Raw genomic sequence first — 13170 nt, forward strand, 5'->3', positions numbered from 1 at the left:
GAGAGGAAGCTACAAGCATTCTCCAGGAATTCAGAAAACACACCAGCCTTAGGTCCACCCTACACTGGCCCCCGGTCCCTGGACCACATATGCTGTAGTGTGGTCAAAACAATGATGTAGGACTTCCCTGGTGGTCCAGTGGCAAAGACCCCGTGCTCCCAATGACCAGGGGCCCATGTTCGACCCCTGGTCCGGGAACTAGATCCCACATGCATGTCGCAACTAAGAGCGGGTTTGCATGCCACAACTAAAGATCCCGCACACTACAACGAAGACCCGGCACAGCCAAATGAACAATTAAAAATAAATAAATATTTTTAAAAATTCTGTTTGAAAGGAATGCACAAACATAATATAAAAAGTGTGAGGAAGCCTTAATAAAGCTAGAAAAAAAATGTTTAAAAGTTTAGGCCCTTAAAAGCTGTGTGCTTCGTTTATCCAGACAACACCCAAGACCTGAGACTCTGCCCCCTGAAACTCCCAAGCGCACAAGGCGTCACTACTGCCCATGGCCACGCCAGACACAAGAGGGTAAGGACGCCCGCGGGCAGAAGCAGCCCCCGCAGAGGCCCTTCCTCCCGCCCAGGGTGCTGCCTGCGCCGCTGGCGGTGTCTAACCCGCGCTGTGCTGCTGCCGGCACCTGGCGCAGAGCCTCGCTACCCACCACGGCACTCAGTTCAGAGAGACAGGAGCGACCATGCACCAGCGGCGAGGCAACAACCCCCGCTCTCACTTCCACTCTTACACCCAGAACCCGAAGACCTAAAAACCAGTGTTACAGAAAAGAAGCGCAAGTGAATTTCACCCGAATCCAGCATCCTCAGAATTAGGCACTGGCTTTCTTATGATGAAGCCTCACATAACCGAAACGGAATTTGTTTTTCCCAAATAAACGAAGTAACTGTATCAGATATATTGGCCTCGGCCCCAGCGGGGTCGGGGCCCAGGCGTACCTGGCGAGCTCCATCCATCTGCTGACGGTGGCGGGGAGGCCGGGCCTGCCCCGAGCGCGCTTGGCAGGAGGCTCCTGGGGCAGCAGGTGCAGCAGCGCTTCCTCCAGCAGGTGGATGGCCCCCGGCTGCTGCAGGCCCGCCAAGCCGGCGCTGCTGACCACGGCCGGGTCCAGGCTCAGCAGGTCGGCGTGTCGGCAGCTGACCTCCTGCGAAGACAGACACGGCGGCCCTCTAGCCCACGGCTCCCCAGCCACCTCTGCCAGCAAGGACCTCGTTCTGCTAAGCACGAAGGTCTGACGTTCATGGTGCAGAAAGCACAAGCTCCTCTGTGTGATTCTGTTAAGCCTTCCCTCCACTTGCTCAGAGGAGGAAATGATCTCTCCTTACTGCACACTTCCAATCCAGGATTAATTCAGAGCAACAAAGCCACTAGTGGACAGTGAGGGTTTTACACATTTGCTGTATGTCCAGACCACAACCGCAGTTTCCCGGAACGTATACCCTGGAGAGACGAGGAGAGCATCTGAGACACAAAGATCGCACACCCAGCCACTGCAGAGTAGGTGTGCTCACCCCCACTACCTGGCAGCCTCCTCACGTCTCCCCACCCCGGGGGCTCACGTGCTCAGCAACAGGGAATGGAGGGCTTCGGGAATTATCATGTTGACCTTTACTTTGTAACTCTCAATTTGAGAGTTCTGTATATGCAAAAATAACGAAAAGTGAGCCCCAAACCAATAGAGAGAACAGTATGGCTAGTAGGACAGCATCTCATGACGACAGACCTGCGTCTGCATGCACATCTGGAAGGGCACCTGCCTCCCGCCCTGCGAAGCTGCTGGGCCCGGAACCCTCGCTGAGACTGACCAGCTACCACCGAGCCAACTTGCATTCAACACCAGGGGTCTTGGAAGAACACAGATTCTCCAAAGCAAGCAAACAAACAAAAATGCTTGTCACTCTTAGCTGGAGCTAGTGGTACAGGAAAGAAAATCCAAACAAAATTCTATTTCCATGAACAACACAGCAGGACTTCCCTGCTGGCGCAGTGGTTAAGAATCCGCCTGCCAATGCAGGGGACACGGGTTCGAGCCCTGGTCCGGGAGGATCCCACATGCCGCGGAGCAACTAAGCCTGTGCGCCACAACTACTCAGCCTGCGCTCTAGAGCCCGTGAGCCACAACTACTGAAGCCTGTGTGCTCCAGGGCCTGCGTGCTACAACTACTGAAGCCTGCACGCCTACAGCCTGTGCTCCGCAACAAGAGAAGCCACTGCAATGAGAAGCCCATGCACCACAACTACTGAGCCTGCGCTCTAGAGCCTGCACGCCACAACTACCGAGCCCGCGCACCACAACTACTGAGCTCATGCACCACAACTACTGAAGCCCGCGCACCTAGAGCCCGTGCTCCACAAGAGAAGCCACCGCAACGAGAAGCCCGTGCACCTCAACCAAGAGTAGCTCCCCGCTCACCGCAACTTGAGAAAGCCCGCACGCAGCAACAAAGAACCAACGCAGCAAAAAATAGATAAAATTAAATCTTTAAAAAACAAAATCGCTTCGGGATAAAATGTAAAGAGAAACTTATTTTGAAATACCGGCTGATTCAATATAACTTCTCAAGCCTTGTCTTTGGCATCACCAGGAGAAAGCCAATGAAGGAATTCTACTTGTAAATTATAAACCAATAAAAATAGAGTATATAAAAAGAAACTGTATTAACAGTTTCACGCTACAACAAAAAAGTACGAAGTAAGAATACTAAGTACTTCATCTCCGGAATTATTACCCAATCAGTTTGCAAACCAAAGCTACTGATAAATAACACCAAAGAATGTAATTTTTAAATTATTCCAGGGAGGTAACTAGTTACAAAAATACTGAAATGAATCCAATGGATTTTCTATTAGGGACTTTTGTAACGATCCATGGTTTGAACGGCAAAGAAAACATTTCTTACATGAAAGAGTAATCTTCCAGTAAGTGTGTTTAGTGCGTACAAAAGTCCGTCTACACTAGTTCTCCGCTCGAAGATCACAGCCTTCAAAGCCTTCTCTGAGGGCGGCCTCACAGCGCCCACAACAGTGCACAGCCCACCCCGGCCGAGAGGCGGCCTGCCGACCTGCCTCTCCTCAGCCTGCACCACCCCGGGCTTCTGCATCACTCGGCCCTCGTGCCCTTCCGCCTCTGCCTGTCTACCGCCTGGCCCGAGCCCGCCTGTGCCTCCGTCCCCTGCCCACAGCCAGGCAAGGGCTGCACCCACGTCCCCAGAGGACGGCAGGAGGACTGGGCGCCACGCGACACGCAGGTGCGAGCAGAACACTAAGGGGACTGGCTGGTTTAAGACCTGAACAATTTTATATCAAGTTTGATTTCATCACTCCATCATATGTAAGTTTTTTTTTTTAATACAAATAAATTGCGTCTAACCATCTGGGAAGAAGCGGCCCCATCACAGGACATGTGCTCTGTTAAAACCCTCGTTTCAACTAAGAAGCCAACGGAGTCGCTAGATGCCGGCGTGCGAAGGGCGGGAGACAGTGCGCGCGCGGCCTCACCTGGATACAGGACACAAACGGAGGGAAGAAGAGGAAGGTGGTGCTGAGCAAGTGAGTGAAGTCCTGCAGCAGCTTCTGGGTGGCGCCACGCCTCTCAGACGCGGTCCTGTGCTTGTCCATCTCCTTCAGGATCCCGGAGCACAGGCTGCTGAAGAGCTGCTTCGCGATGAGCGGATCCCTCTGCAGGACATTCCGGAGGAGCACAGACTGGGGTGACTCACCCACAGCACCGGAGCCGAACCCAAACACACAAGCTGCTGCCCACACGGCCACGCCGACAGCCGCAGCCGTCGACGGGGAGGGTTCGGAACTTAACCCAGCACATCTGTTATAAAAGGCACGACGGCACGGATTCCAGACCCAGAGTACAGACTCAGAAGCTGGCTCAAGTCCTGCGTGAGTCTGGACCTGCGGGTCCCTGCCCCGGGCCAGGGGGACACAGGGCCATCCCTGGGGACTGAGAGCAGCCTGGAGACATTGGAAAATGGCCCTGAGCTTAGACGACAGGCCAGAGCCCCATCACCGTGGCCATTTAATCCCTTGACGCCAGCAGGAGCCACCTCCGTCCTGCGTGGTGGGTGGCCAGGCTGACGGACACAGTCAGTCCCTCCCACTGTCCCCGGGCACAGACCCCAGTGCTGAGAACGGCTCCCAGCAGGCAGCGTCTACATTTTTAAAATGAAGGCATGAAAGCAAGAATACATAAAATTTTTAAATTATTTTGTTTGGTAAAAGCTGTGTCTGAATAAAAACTATAATTTGATTTTTCTTTATGTTGTTCATTACTCTAGTTTAGGTAATGTATTTGTCTTATAAAAAGTCATAAGGGTTCTTATATAAAATTTTAGAAAATACGCATCAGGAAACAAGAAGAAAATAAATATTGCCCATCGTTACACTCCACGGAGACGGTTACTGCCAGGTGGGCCTCTCACTCTGCTACGTGGGGTCCACTTAGTCTGTCAGGGGGCTTCCACGTCTACACCCACTGACTCTTGTGTACAAATTCCTTCCTCTACACGTGAATCTGCACGTGGGACAAGCGGCCCAGAACCTCACACACACACGCACACAACAGTGCCGCAGGGGAAGTGGTGGGACTCGCGCGTCTGCAATCTGGTCACACTGGGGGCTCACTCAGGTGCTCCGGTGACGTGAGCCGTCCCCACGGAGGGAAGCTGGGGGAGGGGACACAGGACTTGGGCTATTTTTGCAAATTCCTGTCACTCTGTAATTATTTAAACAAAAATCTTACCAAGCAGTATGGGCTACACAGACATAATCCATTACTATCATCAACATTAGTACTGCCAGTTAAGTGCCGTAAAATATGAGGCATCACGTTTCAGCACCTACAGCACAGTCATGTATTACGTGATATGTATGATACCCTTCGATTATAAACAGTACTTCAATTAAAGTCAAAGAAACCTTGATCAGACTTTGCAGGGATAAATATCCTGCTTCTGTCAGAGAATTCAGTGAGAAAACTTCCCTCACTCCCAGTACACTTATCCCCGAATGGCTGAGAAAAGTACTCCCCATCCCCGGCTAATAAGACAATTACCAGAGAAGGACACTGATCCCACTGTCGCTCTCTCGATCCTTCCCCGAAAGAGCTCTCTTGATCCTCCCCAGAAAGAGGATTTTGTATAATCAATGATTTAAGTGACTTAGCAACTTACACACTGTTTCATTCCCACTGACATTACTGGTGAGAAAAACAGACTCAGTGTGTGACTGGCACACAGAGACACTGGGCCCAGAGCAAAGTGTCTCGATGGTACCCCGTGTCAGGGTCTCACAGAGCTAGGAAGCGGCAGAGCCATGACTGGGGACAAGGCCCTTCACTGAGCCCACCGTGTGGGACAGATCAGCACCTCTGCCCTGCACAGAGGCAGCCCTGCGAGCATGAGGTGGGTTCCAGCACCGACCTGGGCCACAGCCTGCAAGGGGGTGATCAGGCTGCTGTGCGGAATCTGGATGTCAGGAAGGTCTCCACGACGGTAACTTCTGTACAGGACGACGTGGGCCTCGTGCTTCATTTTTAACTCACTCTTCATCTCCTATAGTCGTTAGCAACGGAGGAAGATTAGAATTCTCAGTTAAGAATACCAGTAGCCGGCTTCCCTGGTGGCGCAGTGGTTGTGAGTCCGCCTGCCGATGCAGGGGACACGGGTTCATGCCCCGGTCCGGGAAGATCCCACATGCCGCAGAGCGGCTGGGCCCGTGAGCCATGGCCGCTGAGCCTGCATGTCCGGAGCCTGTGCTCCACAACAGGAGAGGCCACAGCAGTGAGAGGCCCGCGTACCGCAAAAAAAAAAAAAAGAACGAATACCAGTAGCGTGTGAGCTATGAAACTGTCAGCACCCACCACTAACAGAAAAGTGAATCAGGGACTTCCCTGGCGGTCCAGCAGTTAAGACTTTGCCTTCCAATGCAGGGGGTGCGGGTTCGATCCCTGGTCCCACATGCCTCGTGGCCAAAAAACCAAAACAGAAAACAGAAGCAATATTGTAATGAATTCAATAAAGACTTTAAAAATGGTCCTCATCAAAAAATCTCTTGCAAAAAAAAAGTGAATCAATGACAATTTCTAACCAAGACGGTTTAGTCACTATGCTTTACCAGTCTGGCAAATGATAAATCTGGAACAAAAACCACTGTCAGATGAACAGTGAAGATTATTTAAATATTTATTACAAAGAAATCTGAGTTTCTCTGAAATCAGAGAACTTGATTTAAAACTTTTTAAAGCCATAAACGAGAGGCTGTGTTTCCAGTCTGACAAACCTCGCGATGAGCCCCACCCTGCCGGCCCTGCTCTCCCCACGCGGGGCCCATGCGACGCTGCCGGGAACGCACCTCTGCAGCTGCTCCCTCCGCAGGGACCGTCTCTGCGGAGCCCCCCACTCCAGCCTCTTTAACAGGCTCCCCAGCGTGCTCATCTCCCCTGGTTAGTTTCCGGCGCTGCCCCTTCTTTCTGTCTGCTGTACACACCGGACCACAGCTCTGCCATCAAGCACTCAGGTGACACGCCCCCAGCTGGCGAGCGCGCCCAACACTGAGCGCGGGTCATCCCCACCCTCTCCCTGAGACCCTCGGGGGTCAGCCCAGTGCCTATGCCCCCAAGCCCACTCCTGGCTCCCCAGAAGCCCAGGCAGGATTCAGACTGAACGAGGGGCTCGCAGCTCAAATGCCTCCGGTGGAATGGGGTTGGCAACAGGCCTGAAGTGTTGCATTAGTTGCGCTGGTTGCCACAGTTACAGGGATGAGAGGGAGGTGAAAGCACGTTTTCTTTCCACAGGAGACCCAGGGGAACCATTTAACCACCCCGTGCTCAAATTTGGAAGTTAAGTGGCTGAGGATTTAAGCTGAGTTAGAACAAGACAGGGCTTTCACTCACAATCTGGCCCGGTAACAGCTGGGCATCATCACTGATCTGTATCTCGCACTGGAGCCAGGGCTACACAAACTCTCCCGTCACGTCCACATTTTGAGGAACGTCCAGCCACCGGTTCGTGCCACACGTGTGGCTGCAGCGGGCAGCTCAGCCCCAGCCCTTCTCCTCGCCCACCCCCGTGGCACCTCCAGCAGCACACCCCCCTGCTCACAATGGCTTGCTGGTCCCGAGCTGGGTCAGGGCTCTGGCCTCGGCGTCGAGAGGGGCTGAAGCTGGGAGGCAGGACCCCACGGGGAAGGGCGGTCTCGTCTCCACCATGTGGAGAAAGCCCGTCTGTCCAGAGAGAGCAGCCCCCGAGGGGAGGGCGGACCGGAGCAGCTCAGGGGACCCCCAGTGGGCTGCCGCCACAGTCGGACTCTAGACCGACAGGGAGCCTGTGTCCTCGGCACACGTCCTCTGACAGACAACAGCCATTTCTGATCAAATGCTAGAAAGAGACACAAACCTTCTCTCGCTTTTGCTCAGCCACACCTTTCCTGGCATAAATCAAACTCAGTTTTTCTCGGTCCTTTAGAAACCGTCTGCGTAATCGCAATATTTCTGCCCGATTGTCTGGACCTGAAGAACAGAAAACAGGCTGGTTATTCGCGGCCGACTTTGTCCTCCTCCCCAGAATCCCTGACACAAAAGCGAGGCTGTCTCTGAGCTCCATCTTTTACCTCCCCTTAGTTTTGTTCTCAAAACAAAGCCGCACAGGAAACCGCTGACCACTTCGGGAAGCTGGCAAACAGCAAGTCGTGCCGCCTCGGTGCCGACCGACGGCCGTGCGGAGAGAACCGGCAGAGGCCAGACAGCACCCGGGGACAGCGGAGAGGGCTCGGGGACGCGAGGCTGGGGCAGAAACCCTGGGGGCCGTGAGGACTCCTGGAATCCGGGGCCGCCCCGGCACCAGGCCCTGGGCCTGCAGGCAGGAGGGTGGAGATCTGGCCTCTAGGGGACCAACCAGCACAAAAGGGGGGCTTCTGCGCCATGGTGGAGGCCAGTCAGCACACGCCCAACGTGCAGCCACCCCTCCAGACACTGTTTATCGCCCCGGCTGGAACACAGCTAAAGCCGGAAGCCACCAGTTGCTTGAGGAAAGCTTCAAATAGGAAAAACAGAACCAAACTATAGCAAAACAGCAAAAGCTGAAAGCAGGCCGTCTAGGAAGGAAATTCAAAAAATGATCATTTATCAGAAAGAGCAGAGTAGATATTGCAACAGTGGACCGATGGGATGTTCAGAGACTAAAAAGGCTCATGGAAACTAAAAACAGGATGTCATCACTTGAAAGCATAGGTTAGAAGATAAGGTTGAAGACATGCCCCAGAATAGAGAACGAAAAGGGTAAAAACAGGGACTTCCCTGGTGGTCCAGTGGTAAAGAATCCACCTTCCATGGCAGGGGACACGGGTTCGATCCCTGGTCGGGGAACTAAGATCCTACATGGCGGGGGGGCGGGGGGGCGGGGGGGCGGGCGGCAACTAAGCCCACGCGCCGCAGCTAGTGAGCCCACGCACCTCAACAAGAGATCCCGTGTGCCTCAACGTCCCACATGCCACAACTAAGACCCAACGCAGTCAAAATTTAAAAATAAATAAAATATATTTTTTTAAAAGGGTAAAAACAGAAAATTAGAAGGCTAATCCATTAGGTCTGATAGTCAAACAGAATCCCAAAAAGAGAAAACTGACACTTGGAAATCATCATCAAAATCATCCACGGGAGAGGACGGAACCCTTTTCATAATGGAAAAGAACACAAAAAAGAACGTATATAGATACACATATATGCGTAACTGAATCACTTTGCTGTACAGTAGAAATTAACACAACGTTGTAAATCTATACTTCAATAAATTTTTTAAAAAAATAAATAAAATAAAATGTCTAGAGCAATGAAAAACAAAAACAAAACAGACAAACAAACAAAATCACCCAAGCAAAAATATTCCAGAACCGGAAAACAGGAGTTAGCAGCCTGAAAGGGCCTTCCTCAAGCCCAGGAAAATGGACTAAAACAGACCTGCACCTAAGGACCCTTTTGTGACGTTTCCTAAAACTGGTCTTAAAGAGAAGATCCTGAGAGCATCCCCAGAGTAAAGACCCTGTCCTCACAAAGGACCATGACGAGGCCACACCAGGCTCCTCAGAGCCCAGAGCTCTGTCCCCACAAGCACCAGTGCCTGCAAAGCAGTGAATAGCATCGCGTCACAAGAGCCACCGTGCTGACCCCTACCCTGGAAGGTCTCCGGGGAGGTGCCCCCCAGGAAGGAGGACCAGACCGAGGAAGGACAGTCCGGGGCCAGCAGCCTGGACGCAGCACTCGGAGGCTCAAGGGAGATTTCACACAGACAACAGCTGTGCAACTCAGAGGAAACTAGGGGACAAATGTGTAGAAAGCCAAACAGCTAAAGAAAATAGTCATGTACACAGGAAGCTGCTCCTGTAACTTTGTTCGAAATAATGAGCGAAAAGAAAAAAAGAAAAGAAAAAAAAAGGAAAGGGGAAGAAAAGAAAAAAAAAAAACCCGAAATGTTCATAAACAGAGTATTGACAGTCTCTTGTATATTCATTCTACTGAATCCTATGCAATGATTTAAAAGAAACTTGTGCTATGTGTATCAATATGGATAAACAATATTGAACAAAAAGTGTGCATGTAGAAAATAGAAACATTTTATAATATTTTATAAAACATGCAGAGCAATGCCTTACTTTTTTTATGAATATAAGTTATGAATAAAAGTACATAAATTATCTGTGGAAATGAGCTACACAAAATTCAGGACCGAAGATTACCTCTGGGAAGATTATGGAGGGGAGTGAAATACAATTTGGGAGAGTTTTTGTTTAGGGTTTTTTCTTTAACTGAAATAATTGTGGCAAAAGTTAAATTTGGTAAAGCCTGGCTGTGGATATAGGAATGTCAAATATATTATTTTTATTTTGTCTATATCTGAAATATTTCATAATTATAAAAATATAAATATGAAAAGAAGTCTGTTGGTTTAGAAACCTGAATGGCTGACACCTGGCAAATAAAGTTGGTAGAAGTAAAAAAAGAAAAAGAAAACAGTCATACACTCAATGCCCTGTGATAGACCATAACGGAAAAGAATATAAAAAAAGAACATCTCTGTGTGTGTAAGCGAGTCACTGTGCCGTACAGCAGAGACTCGTGCAACACTGTAAACCAACTACACTTCAATAAAAAAGAAAGAAAGTAGCCATTACTACCCAGGAAAAATTACTGCACGAGACAGGAAAAGAGGCCCACGTGACCCCAGCTCAGGCGTGAACTGCTCAGGCACGTGGGTGAGCCCAGGGCTAGGGCACGCGCTTCCCACGAGTGGGTGCGGGGCGGGCGAGGGCTGGGGACGCAGAGCCAGAGAGAGTGACTGAGACCCAAAGGAAAGGGGCAATAAAAACGCCAACCGGAGCTGTAGAAGTCGCACGAGGGACCTGGCCGAGGGCGGATGCCATCGCTTCCCGCGAGTCTGAGGCGCTGGCCTGTCTGCTGGCTCCCCGCCTGAGCCGGGGCTCCTCCCAGGGCCCCCAGCCCACCCCGTCAGCCTCCTTACCTGCCCCCGCCCCGGCCCCGAGCTGACCGCCTGTGTCCTCACTCCCCACCGTCCAGGCCTGGCCTGACCCCTCTCCACCCCATCCGGACCTCAACTATCTGAGGCTCAGCCTCCACATCCTACCTCCTCTTGTGACCCCTAAACTTCCAGAAAGTCACTAAGCGACGGGGCTGAGCCCACTTTACTCAACCGCTTTCTGGACCCCGAACCGTGCTTCCACAGTGCTGGGCGCCACGCGGGGGCCGGGACGCGGGGACAGCCACAGGCTCACGGAGGCGCGCGTTTCAACACACCTCAGCGACCGCCTACCTTTTGCTCCGTTGTCCACCTCGTCCCCTGGGAGGCGCAGCCTTTTCTTCCCAAAGTCGGGTCCCACTGACTTTGGGGCTGCCCCGCGCAACCCCTCAGGCCTCTTGTGGGCAAACAGCAAGGACGAGGACGAGGGCGAGGACTCAGTGGCGGGGGCCGAGCCGTCCCCCAGCGGGTCAATGCTGCCCCCCGTCAGCCAGTGGCAGGAGCCTCCTCCCCCTGCAAACAGGCGTGACAGGCGCGTCAGGGCAGCGGGGACACGCCGCGGACACGCCGCTCGAGAGCAGAGGCCGCCGCCTGGCAGCAGTGACCAATACGGGAGCCGGCCAGGTCCCCGCGGTAAGACCCGGGCGGCGGGCTCCCGTGTCCTCAACGTGAGAAGTGGGAGACATGTCACCTGCTCCTAAGAACGATACTTTGTGTCTGCAACAAGGTACTAAGGTCCGTGATTTCTAGCATCAGTGTCATAAAAGTTCCACACTAACTGTCCAAATCACTCCTATTTCTAGAACCAACAGAAATGTGAAGAAATCCCACGAAGGAAAAGCACTGAAGAATTTACATAAAACCACTTGGGGATTTCACTCTACAACTTGTACTCTGCTGATCAAAGGAACCAGCTGACTCATTTGAGAAAGGAAAGTTTAATGAACTACAAACACAGGAGATGAATCTGGTTTAGCTCTGCTTTGCTTCTGAGGTAATAAGGGGTTTTAAACATGATGCACTAAACGAAACCAAAACGTACACGTACTAAGACTCTTCCTGCTTTCTCCAATCAGAAATAACCCTTTTCTTCCCTTTCTTGGCTGTGGTGGACACAGGACGCCCATCGGACTCCACGCTTCTAAGCGCCCAGCATGCCTGCTGGTTGAGCGGCCGTCCCCACCTCCACCCCCAGGACTGTCCCCACGGGACTCCTGTCCCCACCCACCCCCCGAGTCTGCCCTCCAGGAACTCAGCCCCCCTCCTCCTTCATGTCTTCTGGGGGGTCCCTGCTGCCCCGACAGCCGGCGCCTCGCGGCAGATGCGTTACCTGCACTCTGTGTGGGTGTGAAGTCGAGCTGCTGTTGGGTGGCCCGGACCTGCCCGGCCAGCCCCCGCCGAGCCGAGAGGGGCCCATCCTGCGTCCGGGTCTGGAGCGCACTCTGGGAGGCCTGGGTCTCCAGGAACATCGGAGTGAGGACCGTGCTCCGACAGCGCCAGTCGGGATCAATAGAATACTCCTGCACACGAGAGTTTCAGGTGAAGCAGTGGCCCTTCTCGGCAACACTCAAATGCTTTATTTAAAATCTAATGGTCCCATCAGCATGTACGTACTATAACTTCATGTGTCTCTGTGAGAAGTAGCTTAAGAACCTTTTCAAACTGAGTTTTAACGGAACAGTTATCTGCCAACTAGACAAGCCCATCAGTCCTGGGGAGGAAAAAACCCTTTCCTACTCCTCCACACTCTGCATCCAGAGGCTCACGCCCACCCTCAGGAAACGCCTCAGCTCCTCTGAGCACCCAGCCCCCACCCGGCGCCCAGACCGCCAGGCGCTAGGGTCGCGGGGGTGGCAGGGCGGGCTCTGCTCCAGGAGCTCTGGGCCGAGGGCTGGGGCTGCTGGGCCGAGGCGCCAACGGGGCTGCGCCACCGCGGCTGCTGGGCCGAGGCGCCAACGGGCATCTACGGGGGTGGCGGGAGGGGAGAGAGGAACAGCTACGTGGAGGCTGAAGGGACGAGGGTGCGCCGCGTGCAGAGTGACGCACAGGCGCTGTCTCAGGAAGAACGTGCGTGGATTCCAAATAACATCAGGAAGCCAGCACGCTGGTCGTCAGGGCAACGCCGACCAAAGCACAGCGAGACATCACCTCGCACCTGTCAGGATGGCTGTCATCAGAAGGGGGCCCTGTGCACTGCTGTTGGGGCTGTAAGCTGGTGCAGCCACTGTGGAAAACTGTGGAGCTTCCTCAGGAAACTTAAAATACAACTACCATACGATCCAGCAATTCCACGCCTGTGTATTTATCCAAAGAGAACGAAAACACTAATTTGAAAAGATACAGGCAACCTAGGACTTCCCTGGTGGCACAGTGGTTAAGAATCCGCCGGCCAGTGCAGGGAACACGGGTTTGAGCCCTGGTCCGGGAAGACCCCACATGCCGTGGAGCAACTAAGCCCGCGAGCCACAGCTACTGAGCCCGTGTGCCACAACTACTGAAGCCCACAGGCCTAGAGCCCGTGCTCCGCAACGAGACACCACTGCAATGAGAAGCCCGCGCACCACAACGAAGGGTAGGCCCCACTCACCGCAACTAGAGAAAGCCTGCACGCGGCAAC

At 52.9% G+C, this 13170-nt stretch overlaps 1 protein-coding gene across 2 annotated transcripts in view; it reads right to left on the reverse strand.

Moving 5' to 3' along the window:
* The window catches only part of PRKDC (protein kinase, DNA-activated, catalytic subunit), a 149203-nt gene that overhangs the window by 35118 nt on the left and 100915 nt on the right, over positions 1 to 13170 (reverse strand). For both annotated transcript variants that reach the window (XM_065895584.1, XM_065895585.1), the window contains exons 58-63: positions 11884 to 12073; positions 10848 to 11066; positions 7422 to 7534; positions 5448 to 5579; positions 3514 to 3693; positions 954 to 1159 (exon numbers count right to left, since the gene is read on the reverse strand). In XM_065895584.1, the coding sequence (XP_065751656.1) occupies positions 954 to 1159; positions 3514 to 3693; positions 5448 to 5579; positions 7422 to 7534; positions 10848 to 11066; positions 11884 to 12073 (1040 nt within the window). The remainder of the gene's footprint in view (positions 1 to 953; positions 1160 to 3513; positions 3694 to 5447; positions 5580 to 7421; positions 7535 to 10847; positions 11067 to 11883; positions 12074 to 13170) is intronic.

Source organism: Phocoena phocoena, chromosome 17, assembly GCF_963924675.1.
Source record: "Phocoena phocoena chromosome 17, mPhoPho1.1, whole genome shotgun sequence".
NCBI classification, from domain to species: Eukaryota; Metazoa; Chordata; class Mammalia; order Artiodactyla; family Phocoenidae; genus Phocoena; species Phocoena phocoena.